Source organism: Sipha flava, unplaced genomic scaffold (genome assembly GCF_003268045.1).
Source record: "Sipha flava isolate LNK unplaced genomic scaffold, YSA_version1 257_pilon_pilon, whole genome shotgun sequence".
Lineage (NCBI taxonomy): Eukaryota > Metazoa > Arthropoda > Insecta > Hemiptera > Aphididae > Sipha > Sipha flava.
The window spans coordinates 732,477-755,198 of record NW_020272911.1 but is presented as its reverse complement, the minus strand read 5'-3'; the positions used below and the strand labels follow the sequence as shown (position 1 = coordinate 755,198).

The window sequence follows — 22,722 nt, the reverse complement described above, 5'->3', positions numbered from 1 at the left end:
AAGCGCCGCCGCCGCCGTCTCAATTTATCTGGCAACGACTGTACTGATCTTTGTCGTCAATTTGAGGGTGTCCAAAGGAAATTCCTCAATTACGCAAACTACTCATTGAAAATTTCTTGCCCCCAGCATGATTATTCCCCTGTCCTATCTAGGCTCAACCTATCCACATTAGCTAGCCGTCGATATTCTCAAAATATTTTCTTCCTCATTAAACTTATTTCTTTGGATATCGACGCTCTAACACTTCTCTCATTAATTAATTTTAGAGTGCCTGCGCGTTTTACTCGCAACTCGATTCCATTTCACGTCCCTTTCTGTTCAACTAATTAAATGTATAATGAACCTATAAATCGCATGGTAAGAATAGCAAATGAGGATCCCCACTTCATTAGTATATAAGTTATTTTAGTTTATAATTATTATTTAAAACTGTTTCTAATAATTTGTCGTATTGAGAATATTATTATATTATCATGTTATATGTACCATTTTACTTGGGCGCAAGCCCGTTTATATGTAAAAGTAAAATAAAAAATAAAATAAAATAAAATAAATTGTATATCTTCAAGTAATTGTTCAACAGAAAGATCATTTTCTATATTAAAAAGCGTCAAAACTTATTTAAGATCAACAATGGGAAAAAATCGTCTCAATTCATTCTCAAAAGTCAAGAAAAAAATTATAATTATCGATAATTTTAATATATATAATTAATAATATATTTATTCTAATAAAAAACTATATATTGTTAATCATTGTGCATACAATAAGTGTTGATTCCGTTTTCTATATTTAATATATCTGTATATATAAAAATTTCGTGTCACGATGTATGTTCACGATAATCTCCGAAACTACTGAACCGATTTTGATGAAATTTTTTACACCGTGTGTAATTTGGTCCAACTTAAAATATAGGATAGTTTTTTTTCAAATTTTTTAATATTTTAAATATTTTAATTAACTTTTTAATAAATGTGTATAATTGCATGGTGTATTTCGGGTTTTCCCGTGACCGACCGCGACAGTATCTATATAGCTACCTGTAATCTGACCTTTTTTCTATTGTTTGTGTTTTATCGTCGGCGGTGTGTAGATATGAATTGTTCCGAGAATTATATAACTAACCTAACCTATGGTTTTTATCTTAATATTATTTTTTGCATTACAATTATTGTAATAAATATATAGGATAGTTTTTATCTCAATATTATTTTTTGCATTGCAATTGTTGTAATGAAGAAAGTTATAGAATTTTCGAGAAATGTTCAAAGGTATAAAATGCGAAGTTCGGTACGACGTAAATTCAGAAAATATATATGTTGGTTTGTACTTAATTTCAACATTTAGATACTTTACCTATTACTTTTAAATTTTCTCATAAATAATAACACTAATACATGGCCTACGAAAATGCCAAAAAACCAACTAATACGCGGGCAACGCCGTGTCGGGACAGCTAGTATAATATATATATAAGTGAATATAAGGTTAACGTTAGGATATGTATTACTATAAAATGATCTAATAAAATATCGCAAAACGATTGAATCTGATTTTTATGATTTGTTTCTTAAAATTAATTTTTTTATTGCTTAACTTTGAATTTATTTATATTTTTTTTTTTTTTTTTTTTTTTGGTAAGGTAAAAGGCGGAAAAATTATTTTGTCCTGGGGCGCGAATATATTAAATGGGGTTCTAAGCAAGAGTATGGCCAACTATATCTACGCCAGAGGCACACAATTATATAAAAGTCTTGTTTTTATTCTACCTATAAGACGAAAATTTTCCGTTATATTTTTTGAAGTGTGTATATAGATTTTATCTTATTGTACACACTACGTGTGAATTCAATGATGAAATTATGAAATGAGCACAAGGAAATTTATAGAGAAAATTTCATACGAAGAAATAAATTGTACTTAAAAAAACATTAGTAAAATTAAAGGTTAAAAATACATCATCATATCAAATTTTTAATCGGTTAAAAGGTGTTTTTTATATGTTTGAAAGGGGTGCTAGCGAGTCTTCCTACGCTACTGATGTGAGAATAAAAACTTAAAAGCGTTTTGAATGGGATTTAGATTTTTTTTTTCATGGGACAGATTTTTAAAATGTAATAAAGTAAAAAATTGGAATATTGATGTCCCGCGTTTTTGGAGGATTTGAGAAATAGGACATACGCGTTCCGATAAAAGTTAAAATGTTATGCGGGACAAATATGTTAAAAATCTGGAATATCTTGCCAAATCGGGATGTATCTAAACTAGTGATGGGTAAAAGACTATTTGTTACTACCAACTATTAGTCACTTTTCATTACGTACTACTGATTAATTATTCGACTAAAAACTAGAAAATAATCATACAGGTGAATATATTAGTTACAGTGCTCAACTTGGAAAAATTAAAGAAGGGGGCTCTTTTTACTTGAAAATTAGTTGGGGTACTCCGTCCCTCTACGTCCCCCTCAAGACGAGCACTGATCATACATAATAAAATATATTTAATGAATGGGGAATTATGCACAAAATTATAATGATTGTAACAGATTCCGGGGCTAATATTAAATCTGCTATAAACAAATTACGAATACCATACATAGGTACTTACATTGTACAGCACACATGTTACATTTAATTGTTACCTAAGCACTAATATTTAGAAGTCCTTATGGTGACAATGAAAAATTAAAACTTATTAAATCTTAAAATTTAAATCATTTCTGAAGAAGTGCCCTTCCTTTGTGACACATTAGAAAAAAAATAAAATGTGAAATGGCATATTGGAAATTGGCCGATAAATTATTACAATTAGGAGTTCCAAAATTAAAATAAGACGTATCAACAAGATGGAATAATAGTCTATTGATGCTAGAACAATTGTTCAAATTAAAAGAACCTTTGACCTATGCTATGTTTTCCCTAAATGATAGACCTATAATATTAAATGCTCATGAATGGGAAAAAATGACAAGATATTATCCCAATATTTAAACCTTTTGAATTAAGGACAACCGAATTATCAGGAAAGGACTATCTGACATTGACAATTAATTAATTAATAATAATAATAATAATTAGTTAATGAGTAAGAGATAAATAAGAAATTTAGATCATAGTTAATCATAGGTATTAACTGGGAGGGAGAGGGGGCAACTGTCCCCAACTAAAAATACGTAATATTCAATGTCAAAAGGGTTAAGGCCCATATAACTAATTAAAATAAAATATTTCTGAAATCAAAACCTGATGAGGATACTATAATTTCATCAAAGGAACCATTATCCAACACCTATGAAAGCAAATCATGAAAAATGTCAAATTGACATAAAAGTAAAAGAATTATCTTTGATTGAATCTAGTAATAATGGTAGTGAATTACTACCATTATTACTAGATTATTATAACCATCACTACAAGTGATGCATATACTCATTATAAATCAAATATTGCATCTTCAATTCAAAATCGATAATTTTCTGATGGGATCAAAATTTCAAATACTACACATTTTTTACATGATCCTTTATCTCATAACAGTATTTTTGTAAATCCATCAAATTTCCAAAAGTAAAAAGTATGGAGAAAAAAGACTGGAAGATATTATAAGACAATGTATGAAAAATATTGATACGAAGATCCGTAGTGCATGTGATTTTATTTGTGGTAATATAAAAATGCATATTCATTTTTTATTAATTTATTTTTAGAAAACTATAAAAGACACTAACTCACATTTATTACGTGATGGAGGTCTAAGATTAAAACAAGCTATTAAAAAATAAGAGAATGCATTAAAAGATACTAAAATATAATTAGATAATTTACTTGAAAAATTAAAAAATTCCCAGGTATATAGTTATTTTTAGTTATAAAATCATATGTAAATTCAATAAAAAGCAAAAAGTATACATTTTTACTTTAATTTTTGGGAATAATATGTAGTGTTGATAAAAGTACCATCTTAAGTAATCAAGATCAATTTATCATTATTTGAGTTAAATTTTTTTTAAATAATAAGTAAAAAAGATATAATGTCAAAACTAGTCGTTACTGTTGTTTTGATTGGATTTACGTTGAGGTTTTTTTATTTATTTAATACTGTTTTATTAAATTTATACATATTATTTATATAAAATATTAAGATAAAATTAACTCATTAGTTTGTCAATATTAAAATTAATTAAATTATTGTATTTTGAAATTTTCACAGATGAATTTTCAAACCATTTAAATGAGCCAAAATTACCACTATCACTTGGTTTAAATCCTCCAAAATAATTTAATTTTAATAACACACTTACAAAAAAAAAAAGCTACTGCTGCTACTATTGATATTAAGGTCATGGGTGACAAAGGTATTCTTAGTATATTATTTATTAAAAATAATAAAAACGATTTGATTAATGTAAATGGCCTTTTTTTTTTCTAGCTTTGTATTTATCGCACACAACAAACAATGACATTAGATATACACAAAGTATATATAATTCATTAAAAATATGTTCAACTACTGATATGTTGATTAATGATCCTCTTGGACTGAATGTAGAATTTATGGAACACCAAAAATATGCTCAATACTCCATGTATTTATATATATATTTTTAAATTATAGCTTTTAAATGTAGCTATAAATACAATTTCATTTACACTTAATAGTGTTGTTTATCAATTAATAGACATTTTTCTCAAACTCATTATTCGTCTTTTTCCTTATTTCTGTGTTTAGGTTGATAACCAAACGAACTGTTGGAACTGTACTTGGAATTATATAATCTAAAAAATATTAAAAATAAATGTATAAACTTAACAAAATAATAAGGAATATTTACCATTTCAACTATAATAATTTTGACTACAGCTTGTTGTAAATTCCATTGATATTTATATATATATATATATATGTGTGTGTGTGTTTTTGGAGTATTTGAGTGAAGGTTTGAATTTTTTTTTTGAGTCTATAAACAATGATAGACATACTTTTATTACTTTTTGAATATTTTCACCTTAATGAACGTAGTTGTCTATACCAACCCAGTAAAATTATGTTTATCTTCATACAACTCATAATTATTTCCAAATCGGCGTTTATTTATTCATTCCTTCCCGTGACATATTTTGCTAGAATTGCCCATTTGAAGTTTTTTCATCAATATTTTATGGAATTATTACTGCTTTTTTATTTTTGATATCAAGTGGTAGAGGTAAATATAATAATCTATCCATTGGTATTTATTGACAAACACCCAATGACACCCCATCAAAAGTTTCTTAGGAAAGCCACTACCTTTATCTTGATATACATCTTCCTTGGCTAATATAATCTCAAATAAATCCTCTACTATCCTGCTTATATCACTATTGGCAAAAATAGTTCTAGAAGGAGTCTTGAACGTTTTGTTTGGGAACAAATTTTTGATAAGCATTTTAATAAGTGGCTTCTAATTTTAAACTAAAGTTTTCACGTAATAAAACGTAATCTTATTCTTAAACGAAGTATCAACTCTTACAAAGCCTATAGAATCTCACACTAAGTTTGATCGATTTTTTTTTGAGCGTCTATAAATGCAGTTTTCATTATATAAATGTTTATGGTCTTATGTCCTATCTTTAAGCCCTATAAAGTGAAAAAAATATAAGTCTAAGCTAAAATAAAGTAATCCGATAAATGAAGTGAAAATTAAATAATTTGATATACCTATAGGTAGTGATGTGAGTTAGTATTATACAAGGTATTATATACATGGTATAAAATTATTTTATAGACAGTATATAACCTTTGTTAAATTCCTTATAATTTAAGGTACTGCAAGGTTCTATATTATATAATACTGGTATAATACAGTATTATATAAAAAATAAATGAAATACCGTATTTTAACATCATTACCTATAGATATACAAAAAAAGTAATTTATTATAATTAACTTTATTTTTTTCAGTGAGTTCCACTTAATGTAATCACTTTGGTGCAGGTCATTTTGATTCTATTATCCAATGGTAACTATAAAACAATTACAACTTTCTTTTTTCATTATTCAATCTTTTAATACTGTTATTTATTTATTTATTCATTTTTTGTTACTTAATAATTCTATATTTAGGTTTACATTAATGCTTGCAATAAAATTTAAATTTAAATAAATACATTTAAAATATTAGCGTTGGTTGAAAAATGTTCAGAGCTAATGCAGCTTCTCTCAAAGAACATATATCCAACTTATTAAAACAAACGAGTAAATCTTTTTTCTTTTATCATTTCGTTTGGTTGACATTTCAAAAAAACAAGTCTGGTTATGAGCTACAACTAAACAAACTAAATGACACAAGTACATGACGTACATGATATAAAAAATTAAATGACGTAGCCTACAATGATATATTGTCATCTTGATAAGTTGAAAAATAAAATGGGTTTTATAAATTAATCAGTTTGAAATATAAAACGGATAAGATTGTTCATAAAAGTGATTCAATTATCTGGTACTTAGTGATTCTAATAAAAGAACAATTTAACATTAGATTATAAACCAGTGATTACATTAACGGAACTCACTGTATAGTAAAAAAAAAATAAGATATTTAGTTAAGAAATATTAAAATAAATCTTACCTCCTTTTTTGCAAAAATCTACAGTATCAATCACTTTTCAAAATCAGACATTTCATCATACAACACATGGTCTTAGAAGATAAGGTCGAGCATCTATGCTTCATCAGGCATCCCGCTTAGTGAGACGAATTAATTTCCAAATTATACCACTGTAAAATTGAACGCTGCCCTAGAATCGTTTTATGAGGTTGTGGCTTTAAATAAATTTCAAACCAACTTTAAATCACGGTATTAGACATAGACATAATATATATTATGTCTATGGTATTAGAAGATCTTCGAAGACCGTGATAGTAGATATTTAAAAAAATCTACAAAATGTTTTCTACACCACGTGTATATGAAACAAACGAAATACTAATTCAAAAAATGATACAGTTTAACCACATAATATATGAAATATATTTTTAGTTTCATATAATCTGTAGTTTGACCTGAAATTGAACGTTTCTTTTTTATGTTATTTCTAGTAACACTGTTATTATGAATTTTTTCCGTAATTTGAATGTTTGAATCATTCTACATTCTACTACCGTATTGTGTATAAATCGTTTATAATCATCTGTATGGTAAAAATCTAACGGCCTTTATGAATTTTGATAATACAAATAATTTTAAGATTTCAAAACATTTCATGTTATGAAAGTAATTATTATTTTAATGTTTTTATCGTAAGTTTTCTTGAGCTTCTGTCAAATTATTTTTTATTTATATAGTTGTATCCATTCTACATTTTCAAGAAAATTTAGGTTGTAAAATAATACATTTTAAAAATGAAATCGTCTCGTTCTTCGTCCTCCAGAAATACTAGGAGAAATGCTAGAAGATTTATGTCTGAATCGTCTGAGGATAGTGAAAATGATTACTCTTCAAATAGTATTCAGATGGATAGTGCTCGAGCAGAAAAATTATTTTCTCATCGAAGACTTCCAAACTCTATGTCTAATAATAAAAAAAATCAACCTAATCACATTGAAGCTAATAGAACTTTATTTAGAGTTTCTGATTCTGACACTTCTGATTCGATATCACAGAGGTAAATATTTTCAGCAGCCTTATTTAATTTAAATTCAAAAATATTATTCGTGCATTATAAATATAAAATTTTAAACAATACTATTAGAGTAAAAGTAAAAAAAATAGTACATTTTTTTTAAGAATCTACCATTTAACATTTCAAATCCCATATTATGTTGTTTAGAAAAAACAGCTTTAAATTTATCATTGAAATATTGTAAACTTTTTACTATAGGTAATAATAATCTAATCTACTTATTGATTTTTGTCAGTTACTTTTTAACACACCCAAATATAGCAATAATTCTACTGAAGTATGACCTTATGTCATCTAATTATAAATTACCAATTAACCAAAAGTATTTTAATCTGAATACGTATCCAAAATTCTCAAATAATTTAAAATTCCAATCAATCCTTTGTTAAATATATTAATATAGCTTTACACTAATTCTTAGTTCCTTCCATTCTTATTCCATTTTAAATTATACCATAGACTTCTATTGTTATTGCTATTTATTGGTCTAGGTAAAATATTGATGCAATAATTTACTCTAACTTTATTGTTAATCAATATTATTAAAACTGAACTATTCTTATCAATAATTACTTGAATATAAAATTTAGTATATTTAAATTATTTTTAATTTTTTTGTAACGGCTGAACTATAATTGTTTTGTACAAACAATTTTTAAGTAAAATATATTTTATTTTATTCATTACATTGTTAGTCCTATGTATTATTTACATATTTTTTGTTTTAGCAACAGTGCAATAGACAAAAAATTATGTAAAAATCAACAAAAAACTAAAAAACATTTTGATGAAACTAAGAATAGTAATTATGATGTAAGTTTTTATTATTTTGATTTAATTTTAATAATTTCAGTACTTATTGCAATTTATTTTTTTTAATTTAGATTTTAAATGGCTTTAGTGTATCAAAAAATAACTCTGCTTTAGTAGACTCTGACTTGAGCGTTAAAGATTATTCACAAGAAAAATATGTAGATAGATTAATTCAATCTGCTTCGGAAAATAGCACAGATAATGATTCCATTCTTAAACTGCCTAAAATGCTTAGAAATCAACGGAGAATAATAGATTCAAGTGAAGAGAGTGATGTGGCTACAGATATTAAAAAAAATCAAACAAATCACATTGAAGATCATAGATCTTTATTTAGTGTTTCTGGTTCTGACACTTCTTATTTATCATCACAAAGGTGATTTTTTTTAGCAGCTTAATTAGATTTAAATTGGTAACTATTATTAGTGTGTTAAATAAATATGGACACTATTATTAGGTTATCTGTATACAGAGATACTAAAAAGAAACTTAACACTTAAGTGATTTAAATCATTATAAAATTACTAGTCGATTACTGACGTAGCTCCACTCACAAAGATACTCGTTAATGATCAAAATCACAAACAGCATAAATTAAGTAGTTGTGTTATATACTTTAAACAAATTAGTTATGCAATCATGCCTTGTATGGATTTCAGTGATGAAGAAATTATGGTATTGTACCATTATCTTTAAAGTAGTATAAGGAAAAAAATCGTGGGAGAAAATCTCGTGAAAAATTTAATGACTGTTATCATATATTTTTAATGAATAAAATGAATGTCAATAACAATAAATTAGAAACTAAAATAACTAGGATATTGGGAAGTAGCTATCAACTAGTGAGTAATGTGTTACAGACAAGTTTTAAACAGGTAGCATCGTGTGTGGAACTCCATTAAATTAAATTGCTAACAATGCCAAACAAAATTTTTAGTAACTAGAATTACTAATCGGTTATATTTTGTTATCTCTGTGAGTAGTAGGCTTAAAAGGCTTAGTAGGGGTTAAAAGTAATTTAATTCTTTGTTAATGGCCGAGCTATAATTGTTTTAAAAAAATAATTCTCAAATAAAAATTTTTATTAGTGTAATATAATTTAATGGTAATTTTTGTTTTAGTTATAGTTTAAAAAACAAAAAAATATCTAAGAATAAAAAAAAAGCTGTAAAAGAGTTTGATGAAACTTCTGATAGTAAAATAACTAATGGTGTGAATACTTCAGATAAATCGATTAATGAATTTATGCATAAACCAAGTAATCATGATTTTGTCAAGTATAGAAATATATCATTACGAAGTGATGATGAAGAATCAAAAAGTAGCAATTATAATGTAAGTTTATATTTAATTCTAATTTTTTCCGTACTTATTACAATTTATTTTTATAACTTAGATTTTTAATGACTCTTGTGAATCAAAACAAAATTCAGCTTCAGTAGACTCTGATTTAAGTGTTGGAAATGATTTACAAGAAAAATATGTAGATCAATCAATTCACTCAGCTTCAGAAAATAGCACAGATAATGATTCCATTCTTAAATTGCCTAAAATGCTTAAAAACCGACCACATCAAGTTCTAGAATCAAGTGATGAAAGTGATGTAGTAACTGGGCAAAATACTGTTATAAATGTTAGTTTTTTATTATTTGCATCAAATAAAAACATAAATCATAATTATTAAATTTATAGGAGACTAAAATAATTCAGGAATCAGAATCTGATGAGGATATAATAAATTCATCAAAGGAACTTTATCCAACACCCATGAAAGCAAATCATGAAAAATCTCAACTTGATATAAAATTAAAAGAACTATCTTTGATTGAATCTAGTGATGATGATAGTGATGCATCTAATCATTATAAATCAAATATTGCATCTTCAAATCAAAATCTGTCATTTTCTGATGAGATAAAAATGTCAAATACCTCACATTTTTTACATGAGCCTTTATCTCATAGTAGTATTTTAGTAAATCCATCAAATGTCCAAAAGTACAAACAAAGTATGGAACTGATTACTTTAGATACTGAAAGTCCAATTGTTCAAAATCCAAAAGAATTCTCTCTAAAACAAAAGAACCCCATAATTATTGATTTAACTAAAAATAATTCAGATTCAGATTCTTCCATAATATTGTTAGATGATAATTCATCTAAAAATCCAAAAAAACTAACTAATAATGAAGCTAACTCTTTAAGAATGGAGAAAAATAGATTAGAAGATATTATAAGACAATTTATGAAAAATATTGATAATATGAAGGTAAGTAATATCATATTATAATGTGTGATTTTATTTGTGGTAATATACAAATACATATTAATATTTTTATTAATTTATTTTTGCTTTAATTTTAGAATACTATGAAAGTCACAAATTTACATTTATTACCTGATGGAGGTCTTAGATTAAAACAAGCTATTAAAAAAGAAGAGACTGCATTAAAAGATACTAAAATACAATTAAATAATGTACTTACAAAATTAAAAGAATTCTCAGGTATATAATTATTTTTGGTTATAAAATCATATGTAAATTAAATAAAGAGCAAAAGTATACAACATTTTTACTTTAATTTTTGGAAATAATATGTAGTGTTGATAAAAGTACCATCTTAAGTAATCAAGATCAATTTATCATTATTTGAGTTAAATTTTTTTAAAATAATAAGTAAAAAAGATATAATGTCAAAACTAGTCGTTACTGTTGTTTTGATTGGATTTACGTTGAGGTTTTTTTATTTATTTAATACTATTTTATTAAATTTATACATATTATTTATATAAAATATTAAGATAAAATTAACTCATTAGTTTGTCAATATTAAAATTAATTAAATTATTGTATTTTGAAATTTTCACAGATGAATTTTCAAACCATTTAAATGAGCCAAAATTACCACCATTACTTGGTTTAAATCCTCTGAAATCATTTAATTGTAATGATGCACTTATAAAAAAAGCTGCTGCTAATATTGATATTAAGGCAATGGGCGACAAAGGTATTCTTAGTATATAGTTTATTAAAAATAATAAAAACAATTTGATTAATATAAATGGCCTTGTTATTTTTTTTCTAGCTTTAAGTGTTTATCGTACACAACAAACAATGACATTAGATGTATTACAAAGTTTACATAATTCATTAAAAACATGTCCAACTACTGATATGTTGGCTGATGATCCACTTGGACTGAAAGTAGAACTTATGGATCACCAAAAATATGCTCTAAGTTGGTTAATGTGGAGAGAAAGTCAAAAACCACATGGTGGTATTTTAGGTACAACATTAATACATATATTTATATTACTTTTTAAATTATAGCTTCTAAATGTAGCTATTGATGTAATTGAATGTTATTATATAATTTTTGAAACAAATTAGACCATGTTTCCAGTGATTTTTATTTTAATATTAATATTTTTATTTTCCAGCTGATGATATGGGCTTAGGAAAAACATTAACAATGATATCATTAATTTTAAAAGCTGAAGCAGAAAAGAAACAAGAACATTTTGAAACAGACGACTCTGACCGTGGTGGTATATAATAGTTATTTATTTCTGATAAAATATTTAAAATATTTTTTTGACAAAATAATTCTTTGTTACCTTGTTTCTCAGTTATTAAAGGAGGAACTCTTATTATATGTCCATCATCATTGATAAATCAGTGGATAAATGAAATAAAATCAAAGTTAAGTCCGAGATTATTAGATTTTGTTCAACATTATGGACCAAATAGAGAGTCTTCTCCAAGAAGATTATCTAGAAAAGATGTTGTTATAACAACTTATCATGTAGTTATGTGGGATCATAAAAGTCATCAGCATACTGTTTGTGAAATTTTAGTTGCTTTAAAAACAATTAATAAATGTGTATCCCATATATTTTTAGAGTCCACTATTTCAAATAAAATGGAAACGCATAATTCTTGATGAAGCTCATACTATTCGAAATCCAAAGAGTCAGACCTCAATTGCAATATGCGCATTGTCTAGTGTTAATTACTGGGCATTATCTGGAACTCCAATTCATAATAAAGAAGCAGATTTCTATGCTTTATTAAAATTTATCAAATGCCATCCTTTTGATGATTGGGCAGTAAGATTTTATACATTTATTTTTGAAAAATTATGAAACTATATAATCAATATTTTATTTAATCCCAGTATATATATGTTATCCTAATTTCCTTTTTTAAATAGTATATTTTAATTTTTTTTTTTTTTATAAGATAACTTACCTAGTTTAATTATTGTTACATTATTTGTTAATCTCTCAGCATTAATATATTTCATTTTATTGTTAATTAATTTGGAATGTCTTTTAGCATAGATTCAATTATTGTAATTATACTATTTAAATGTTATTTTATTTTTACCACATTCATACCTTAGTTTGCATATATATTTTTTCCCTGTAGGTTTGGAAAAGGTGGGTAGGAAATAATGATGATGCTGGGAAAAATCGACTTTCTTTATTGGTAAAGACTTTAATGTTACGACGAACAAAAGTTGAACTTAGTGAAGCTACAACATTTAAATTGCCCTCAAAAACAGTCCATACTGTTAAAGTTGAATTATTTAAAGAAGAAAAAGAAGCCTATGAAAAAGTTTTACTTTTTTCTAGGTTTGTTTAAAATAGAGTGATTATGAAATATTTATATTTATTCTTTTAAATATTTTTTCTAGTAAACTCTTCGCCACCTACTTGTATGAAAAAGCTGAGAAACAAAATGCTATTGGAAATGCGTATCCAGTTTATAACAAAACTAAATATTTACATCGTAAGTAAATTTGAAGAAAAAAAATCATCTGAAGTATTATAGTTAATATATTAAAATTTACTGTTTAATATAGAAAAAAATATAGATGACAATATATTTAAAGACTTACCAGAATTAGATAAATTATTTAGTCAACTGAAGAATAATAATAACATTCAAGCACATCATATCTTGGTTTTAATATTGCGACTTAGGCAACTTTGTTGTCATCCATTTCTTATGAAAAATGTATGTACTTAATAAGTTACAAAAATAGAAATGTAATATGTAATATACTTTGTTATAGATGTTAGAAAGTGAAAATCTTAAGGTTGATGGAATTCAAGATACTGGAGACTTAGAATTAATAGACAATATGAGTCGAATGTCTATAGGTATACCAAGTGTTGAAACTAAGCCACTTTCTAATAGTAATCCGATATTTGACGACTCATGGATCAGTTCTAAGGTATAAAAATAAATATATAATATTTATCCAGAACAGATATTTTACCATAAAATATACTTGTTTATTAAATAAATAATTAACCTAAATTTAATTAAATTTAATTAAATAATTAATCTAAGAAGTTATTTGTAAAAACAATAGATTTTAAATTTATAAAAAATATTTATTTTATCCCACAAAGATTTACTGATTTCAATATTTCTTATGTTATTAAAAATGAAACATTTTATTTATTGCTTTAAATTTATATGTTTTTTAAATAAATTAAATGTTTTAGTAAAATAGTTTAAAAAAACACTATTTTTTTTTTTTTTTATAATTTCCTGATAATTCCATTATTTTTCTAAAACATTTTACTTTTCAACTTCTGTATTGTATGAATTTGATGATTTTTGATTTACAAAAAATAGTTTGGCTAAGCAGAGATTTATGGATAAATATAAATTTAATATATTAAGAGCTTGTTTGATATACAAAAAATCTAAATAATACTAATATATATTGAAAGAGATGTACATCCTTCTGGAACAATAATACTGATTTTTTTTTTTTACTAGTCGAGGCCATCAATTGCCTTCATATAATTTCCTGCCAGTAACGAGCGATAATCTCCACTGCCTGGTTGTTAGCTTCCAGAAGGTCTTGAGTGTTGCATGTTGGGAGGTTTGGACAGACCAGGAGATATTGCATGGTCTGGGTGTAGCCACACTCACATTTGTCATCCTCTGTCAATTTCCACCTGAACATATTTAATTTACATCTACCTACTCCTGTTCTCAATCTACTAATGGTTTTCCATGTTGGATATAACAGATTTTCACCCTTTGATATTTGTTCTTGCAGTTTGAAATCGGAGACAGGGACTTTTTGCTTCTATAGGTCTATTCTATGAGCTTCAGGTATTGTTACAATTTCCTATGTAGATTCCATGAAACTTTTCCTCGACATTGGTCTTCTATATTGTGGTATATACTGGTGTAAAGTATGTCTTGTATCATTGATTTGTTTTCTTCTTTCAATCTCTACAGCTATTTGTCGACGGACGTCAAACGGGGCTATTCCTACTTTGGGGTAAAATTTATGAAGTGGTGTGGGCTTCATTGTTCCGGTGACAATCCTCACGGTTTCGTTCAAAACAATATCAACATGCTTTGCATGGAGCAATTTTTTCCATACTGGTGCAGCATATTCTCCAGCAGAGAAACAAAGAGCGAGTGCTGAAGTTTTAAGTAAATTCGGATTGGCGCCCTACTTTGTACCTGTTAGCTTGCGTATGATGTTATTGCACGAAATGATTTTGCACTTTGTTCCCTTACAGTGCTCCTTATATGAGAGAGTACAGTCTAATTTGATGCAGAGGTATTTTGGTGTGAAGCAATGTTCCAATATTTGACCTTGCCAGTTGATGTTTAATTTGCTCGTTGATTCCCGATTTTTTAGGTGGAAAGCACATACCTGGGTCTTCTGAGGTTTTGGGCGAATGTGGTTCGCTTCGTAGTACGTTGTTAAGGCTTCAAGTGATGTAGCTTCATAGCTATTCGACTTATTGAAAACTGTTGGCTAGTTTTTTCTGTAGATTTTGTACAGGATTGGCACCAGCTGCCTCCATGCTGCCCTGGGCCAAGCCATTCTTTTGATTTCTCCACCTGCTGTTTCTGTTTTGAAAGGACACGTAAAATCGTCTATTTTTCAAGATGTACGTTATTACTAGTGTAAGAGTGTAATCTTTAGTTTGCTCATAGATTTTGTAGAGTAGACGATTATGGTTTATCGTGTCATATGCTGCACTTTGCATCTATAAGTACGGCACCTGTTACTTGGTTCCTTTCATATCCATTTTCGATATATATTATGTCAGATTTAAAATTTGGCTACAGCAAGATTTTCCAAGGTGGAAACTGGTTTGGTTGGGAGTAAGGATACTGTCAATGAAACCAGATATTCTATTTAGCATTAAACGTTTGAAGATCTTAAATAGATGGCAAAGAAGTGAAATAGGCCTAAAGTTTTTGACATTATTTGGCTCTTTTCCTGGTTTTAATAGAGTTACCACGTGAGATTTACGCCACTTTGGTATTTTCATTGATTGCACACAGTTATTCATTAGGTTTAGGGAGTATTATAGAGCTAGGGGGCCAAAGTTTTTAATTTGTTCTGTGCGTAAATCATCAACGCCGACTGCTTTGTTTGGTTTCATATCTTTAATGGCTAGGTTTAATTCTGAAAGGGTAAAAGGCTTCTCCATCATGTTTTTTTCAGATTCCATGTCTAACTATTTTCAGTTTCTTTCTTTTGATGTATGTTTTACTATTTAGTAGCAGTTGGTGAGCGATTTGATTTGATTATTTTATTATACTGATTATAATTATATTCATTGTCACATATATTTTATATGTATTTATAATTGGATTGGAAGCAGTAATTTGGTGTATATTTATCACATACTATATTGTTATTTAAACATGTTCTGTTTCCAATTTATCAATCAATGTGATATGAAAAAAACATAAAAACTAATTTAAAGTCTGTTTAAGATCAATTTTTCTACTAAAATGAATAAAAACAATTTTTATTTAGTCATGTTTATTTTTTATAGAATTTAAGAAATAATTATAATTTTAAAATTCAATTTTAAATAGATGATGTGGCTCGAAGTCCTATATTATTATAAAATAGTCATTGCATAATTAAATGTATCACTATGCTGCATGTTAAAAATATTGTTAATCATATTGGATATGCAATAAAAATAGAAATCACAATTTCTGATTTTTAAATATTTATTAAACAGTAGTGTAAAATTTAAAACAGAAATAGTTATATGTTGTTGTATTCATAACTTTTAAATGAAATAGATATTTTTAAATTAAACATTGGTTAGTTAAATGAAATTATACCTTTTTTTTTATTTAGAAATGTAAAACAGTTTACCGATATCTTGATACTAAATTTTTATTTATAAAAATTGTATTATAATATAATTTTATATTTTAATATAGTATTTTATTTCTTTCAGATAAAAGCTGTTTGTGATATGGTCAAGGAAAAAGTACTCCACACAAATGATAAAGCAATCATTGTATCTCAATGGCCAAGTATGTTACATCTCATAGACAATCAGTTATCTCAATACCAAGTTAAAACTGAATTGTTTAGTGGAGCTGTTCCTGTTCTTCAAAGAAATAAAATAGTTGATGAATTTAACAATCTCAAACATGGTCCAAGAGTAAGTTAAACTACTTACATTATTGTATTTGATGATAAATCACCAAACATATATAAACTAGAGGTCATTCTTTAAATCAGCGGTCGCCAACCTTTTGGACCTCACGGATCACTAAATACATACTCTAAATTCTACGGACCACTTTTAACTTAAAATAGCTTTTTACATAAATACCATTAAATAAATCGATAAGGTATTTTTTTTGGTCATATTTAACTTGTTATTTTCATTGTTTGTTCAATGGATCTATTATCCACATAATACCATGTCTAGGGTCTTATTTTTTTGGGAAATAACGACAAAAAAATTCTGTAAGTACCTAACGTTCAAATTTTTCTGCGGATCACTTAAATTTTCTCGAGGACCACTAGTTGGTGACCACTGCTTTAAACAAAATGCTTTTAATTAAGTCAAATAATGTAATTTAACCTTAAACCTAAAATCATATCTATTCTAAAAAACAAATTTAATTATATATAAAATAAAATCTCTAGTTGCAATTAATAAATTAAATATTTATAAAGAAAAAAATTATGAGGTCTAACTTATTTTATACTATTTTTTTTTATTTTTATTTTTTTTTTTTTTTAAGAAGCGCATTAAAATATTTGCCTCAGCGATTATAAATAAACAATACAATTTAACTTCATAAAACAACTAGAAAAACAATATTAGATAATAAACATAATTAAAGTAAAAAGCCTTCTGAGAGAAAGAAGTTAATGATGGAAGTAATAAGGAATGCATTAGGAAATAGGATAATATATGGAAGGGTAAAGGGAATATTAAAGGAAGAACAGATATTGGAAAGAAGCTGGCGTATAGTGAGAAGGTCTGGACAATTAAAAAGGAGATGGGAAGCATTGCATATAACAGGATCAACGTGCCGAGTACAGAAGGGAGAATCATTAAGAAATAAATGAAATTAGTGGGCTGGGAGGCGGTTGTTGCCGAACTGGAGGCAAGAAAAGGAGATGATGACTTTACGGGAAATAGAGATATTATGAAACCAGAAATTTTAGGACGTGAGGACAAACTAGGCGATAAGAAACAGCGAAGGTTGGTGATAGGTTTGACCATTTCTGATTCCACAATCTCAAAGTGTGCGCTATACTATTATTAAAAACACTTTTATTTAATCCATAGGGTATTCTCTCATTTAATCATAATTTGTTACATTTATCTTATGTAAAAAAAGTTTAAAAGCAAGATTATTTTAATAAATTTCATAAACTTAAAAATGTTAAAAGTAAGTGTAAGTTGTTAAGAAAATTATCTTGCATTGGAATATTACAGTAATTAATGAACATATTAAAGTAAATGCAATCTAGTTAATAATATTGTAATTCATTTTTATTTAGATTTTATTACTGTCATTAACCGCTGGCGGTGTTGGTCTTAATTTAGTAGCAGCCAATCATATGTTTCTAGTAGATATTCACTGGAATCCTCAACTGGAAGCTCAGGCCTGCGATCGCATTTATAGAGTTGGACAAACAAAACCTGTTAATGTGTATAAATTTATTTGTTCTAATACTATTGAAAGTTCAATTCAATCTATTCAATCCCACAAACTTCAAATTGCCAACAACTTATTTGGTGGTTGCAGTAATGTTGAAGGATCCAAGATTACATTGGATGATCTCAAACATATATTTAATATTAATCCAAAGTTCAAACAATAAATTAGGTAATTTATAATACAGCTTGTATTATGACCTATTATTTTATACTGCTGTACTTAATGTGCTATTTCAGTAATGAATAATGCTATTATGTTACTGTCCTTGAAAATACTATCTAGTTTATAATAATTTATTAATTAGTCAATAAATATATATATATACTTATCCTCTCCTACAAACCTGTATTAGCTATAATTATGAAACCGATTTTTCAATTTTCAATCACAATACTTCAAAATGTTTATAATACTTTTACTAAATAATAGCTATTTTAGTATGTTGTAATTGTTTAGCAATTACAATTTTAAAAGTTAATTTTTTCATTAGGTTAAGGATAGTGGTGTTACACAAAAATTTAGGTCTTCATGCAAAAAGAAAAAAATGGGCCCTTAAAATAAATCCAAGATATAACATAAACTTTATATAAGACAATAAATTTATTTCATTAATTTTTTATTGTTCAATTATAATTTTATATAGGGTTTGTAAGGCTTTTATTTGTATTACTGGTTTAGGGATGAAAATACAAATTTGATAATATGTCTTATACTTTTATATTTATTGTTTTAAAATGTTGTTAAATTAATGTTGTTTAAATTGTTGTTTTAAAATTTAATTTGTTAACTATTGACTTCTATAGTATATATTTACTAATCAGTGTATGTATATTGTACTAATGTAGGTCTGAATAATTAGTAGATGACTTAATACTCGTACAAGAAAAAACTTGAGTCACTTCTTAAATACCTACTTAAATAGTATAAATATGATGTAAACTAATATCTTCTTAATCATTGAACTTTTTTATTTTACAGGTCAGAGGGATGATGTTCAATGAAATTTTGCATAAATAAATTGCATTTTAATTAGTTGTACGCATGTTAATGATTTTTTTAACAATAAAATATTTTTTCCGTAAAACAGGATTTCCTTTTATATTATTTAATTATCCGCAGGAACTCTGAGCCCTATTTCTATTATTTATTTATTTATTTATTTATGTATCATAAACTTCTATAAGACTAATACAGCTTAGAAAACTTAATTATTTTTAACTTTGACGATATATTTTAAAATGAACAGTAAATTTAACTGTTTATTTTTTAAATTATTTTTCTATTTATTATATTTATTAGATATCTACTGTTAATTATATTGATACTATACAATTATATTTCGATGTACCTTCTATTAATTATTTCATATTTGTTTAGTTATCACAAGTGTTTTTTATTTTTGTATATTATATTTGATTATTATTATTACTACTGATCTACTTAGCAGCTCATACTTAAAACTTTAAACATATTTGAATATATTTTATAATACGTTTTGATATTTTGAATTATATATTTTATATTTATTAATTATTTGATATTTTATATGTTTGAACCAAAAAATTGAAAAGCATAAATGTTTAAGTATTTTATATTTATATTAATTCTTTACGCCCGATAATACTATATGCACGTGAAATTTGGGTCACAATAAGAATCGAAGAGCATAACTTAGTGAGATTAGGCAGAAAAGTGTTGCGGCTTATAACCTTTGTTAAGAACTCCTTTTTGTTATAAACTATTGCTTATTAGTTAGTAAGTACATAAATACTGAGTCGCATTTTCATCGACAGCCATCGCCATCGGTCTGCCAATGTAGTTCTAGTAGTCGAGTACAGTCGAGCATAAACAACATACGCGAGTCGTCCGTATTAATATTGATAATTAAAACTTAATACTGTGTCATTATGATAAATTAATATATATAAATAGTTCGTCATTTTTTTGTGTTAAACATTCCTATTTACGAACATATTTGTCTTCCGTTGGAGCTAACCGACGGGACAAAACAATTGGTGGCAGCAGGAGAGTTCAATGAAAGATTTAAAACTCTTTTGGTGTCTTTAAATGCAGCATACTTAGTTTTACTTTTACCAGAGACTTCATTATCTGGATTTTTTCTATGAGGTATCATATTGTGGTTATAAATTTTACCAGCTCTTGTCATACTCATATTAAGATTTACAGTCTTCTTTGGTGGTTTTATTGATATAATTGGTGCAGCAGGAGAGTTCAATGAAAAATTTAAAACTCTTTTGGTGTCTTTATTAACATCAGAGTATTTACTTATAATATTTCTCCATCTCATTGGATAAACATTCTTGGTATAATTCATTTGGTGATCCTCCAATTATTTTTCCTAGTAAACGATATAAGCCATTATTTGTTTTTACTAAATCTTTTTCTTTTCGACTTATTATAACACCAGCATTATGCTTCTCTTCTATTATAGTTAATTGATCCGCTTCCAATAAAGAGCCGGTTAATAATACACAAGGTTTTTTGGATTTGATAATCTTCATCTTGATAAACCACTTAGATAGATATTTTTCAAGGAGTTTACTATTATTTTCATTAGCATTACTCCTGGTTCTCTTATTTTCATCAGGTAATCCAACAGCTTTAAGAAGAGAATCTATGGAATTACTATCATTATTTAAATTTTCATGTTGCTGTGAAGCAGAAGGTGATTTATTTTCAACCACATCTTTTGGATTAGATGGACATTTAAAAACAGTTTCAGGTGGATTCAAATGTTCACGATTTGGGTAATTAATAGTAGACGGGATAAATGGATTCCAACTGATTCAGCACGACTTTGCCATGTAATCAAATACATTAGTTGTTTCATTTATATATTCACCTTGTATACTAAATTGTTATCTGAATAGATTCATTTTGAGATAATCAGTTTAAACAATATCGAATAGATGGATTAAAAAAGTTGAAATTGAATGCAATTCCAACTATTTTTGATGTTCCTAACTCTCCAAAAACAATAATGACCTCAAGAAAATCCTTATATAAAGTAAATTACTTAAAGTATATATTATTATTAATGTTGAAGTAGATAGTGAGTAGATTGATTAATTCAGAGTTGGTCTTATTTTCTGAATAGCTGAACGTGCAGTAGTTCAATAGTTCAGCTAATTAGGCATCAGTAGTCCAATTAATTTAATCACAATTTTTTTATAGAGACCTGTTACTGATGACAATGTTTCCAGTCAGATTGTAGATACTGTTTCTGCCAATGCAAATTCTTTAGAAAATACAAACAATTCAAATTTAGAATCTGTAAGCACATTTCTGCAATAAAATTAGTTCTTTTTACAGAGTTAGGAACAGACAAAGTATAAAAAATTAGTGACCAATTATTTTGAAAAATTGGTTAACCAGAAAGTATTGTACTTTAAACTTTGAAGTAATAATATAATATATAAATAGATACCTAGGTAACATCATATAGTTAATTATTTAATTAATATTTTTTATAATGTAATAATTAAGTATTAAAGTAAATAAAATATAATAAATAATATAAAAAAATAAAAAATCATAAACTTCTATGAACTTGATTTATTTCTGTACTTTGAGCATACATTTATAAAGTAAAACATAAATAATATAACTGTAGAATAAATTTAAATAACAGAGATCTTTTTATAACACTATAACTGACAGCCTTTTTTTAAAAATAAACTGAGTAAAATAAATAAAAACATAACTATTAAAAACCTGAATAAAATAACAAAAAAGCAATTTAAATAATAAATATAATAATAAAAAATATTTAAAATAAGTGACTTTAAGTTAAAAAAGTGACTTGTTCCTAACCCTGTTTTTAAAACAATAGCTCCTGTAAATAATTTTTTTTTATTACCTAGCTTAAAAAACTTATAGAGTAACCTTGTATTATGATTATAATACTTATATCTATATCATGTTTAATTACAGAGTATTAATTGCCATCAGTATGTAAATGAAATTGTTGCATTAAAAAAACAACTTGAAATATTAAAAAAAGAAACTGCTGACAGGGAGATGGCTTTGAAACAATTTTTAACTGAACAGCAAATAAAAATGCTTACTAAGGAAACACTAGTACAGAAATGGGACAATGAAACAATTATGAAAGCATTAAAAATTCGTTTTGCTGTTGGTGTTCATGGTTTTCAATTTTTAAGAGAAATTCATTTTCCTTTACCCTGTTATAGCACCATAACTCGTCGACTACAGGGTCTTACATTG

General features: G+C 26.4%; 1 protein-coding gene and 2 long non-coding RNA genes across 5 annotated transcripts; 2 read left to right on the top strand and 1 right to left on the bottom strand.

Annotated features, from left to right (window-relative positions):
* Positions 1 to 1,191: 1,191 nt before the first annotated feature.
* LOC112684753 lies at positions 1,192 to 4,524 on the top strand. Its single transcript, XR_003148734.1, has 3 exons — positions 1,192 to 1,325; positions 4,216 to 4,360; positions 4,435 to 4,524. It is a non-coding gene; the product is annotated as an uncharacterized LOC112684753 (long non-coding RNA).
* On the bottom strand, positions 4,406 to 6,962 carry LOC112684752. The gene is made up of 4 exons (XR_003148733.1): positions 6,618 to 6,962; positions 5,040 to 5,622; positions 4,838 to 4,963; positions 4,406 to 4,781 (listed from the first exon to the last, which is right to left on the bottom strand). It is a non-coding gene; the product is annotated as an uncharacterized LOC112684752 (long non-coding RNA).
* A 214-nt stretch (positions 6,963 to 7,176) lies between these two features.
* On the top strand, positions 7,177 to 19,558 carry LOC112684749 (transcription termination factor 2-like). Of its 3 annotated transcripts, XM_025556405.1 has the most exons (20): positions 7,177 to 7,262; positions 7,334 to 7,653; positions 8,400 to 8,484; positions 8,556 to 8,860; positions 9,606 to 9,819; positions 9,881 to 10,117; positions 10,177 to 10,752; positions 10,848 to 10,989; positions 11,354 to 11,491; positions 11,570 to 11,770; positions 11,925 to 12,032; positions 12,114 to 12,325; positions 12,387 to 12,593; positions 12,916 to 13,121; positions 13,184 to 13,278; positions 13,352 to 13,506; positions 13,565 to 13,726; positions 16,743 to 16,952; positions 18,314 to 18,642; positions 19,453 to 19,558. In XM_025556405.1, the coding sequence occupies exons 2-19, from the start codon at positions 7,391 to 7,393 to the stop codon at positions 18,635 to 18,637; spliced, it is 3,840 nt and encodes a 1,279-aa protein (XP_025412190.1). In that variant the 5' UTR covers positions 7,177 to 7,262; positions 7,334 to 7,390; the 3' UTR covers positions 18,638 to 18,642; positions 19,453 to 19,558. The 3 variants fall into 3 exon arrangements, with proteins under 3 accessions (XP_025412190.1, XP_025412191.1, XP_025412189.1); XM_025556406.1 differs by having other exon boundaries at positions 7,183 to 7,653; positions 9,612 to 9,819; XM_025556404.1 differs by having other exon boundaries at positions 7,183 to 7,653.
* Positions 19,559 to 22,722: the final 3,164 nt, after the last annotated feature.

What these genes read in the sequence shown, in the direction of transcription:
- LOC112684749 (XM_025556405.1), top strand. Translation starts at nt 7,391, where the DNA reads ATGAAATCGTCTCGTTCTTCGTCCTCCAGAAATACTAGGAGAAATGCT. An exon ending in TCTGATTCGATATCACAGAG is followed by an intron (nt 7,654 to 8,399) that starts GTAAATATTTTC and finishes TTTTTGTTTTAG; the next exon opens with CAACAGTGCAATAGACAAAA. An exon ending in CTAAGAATAGTAATTATGAT is followed by an intron (nt 8,485 to 8,555) that starts GTAAGTTTTTAT and finishes TTTTTAATTTAG; the next exon opens with ATTTTAAATGGCTTTAGTGT.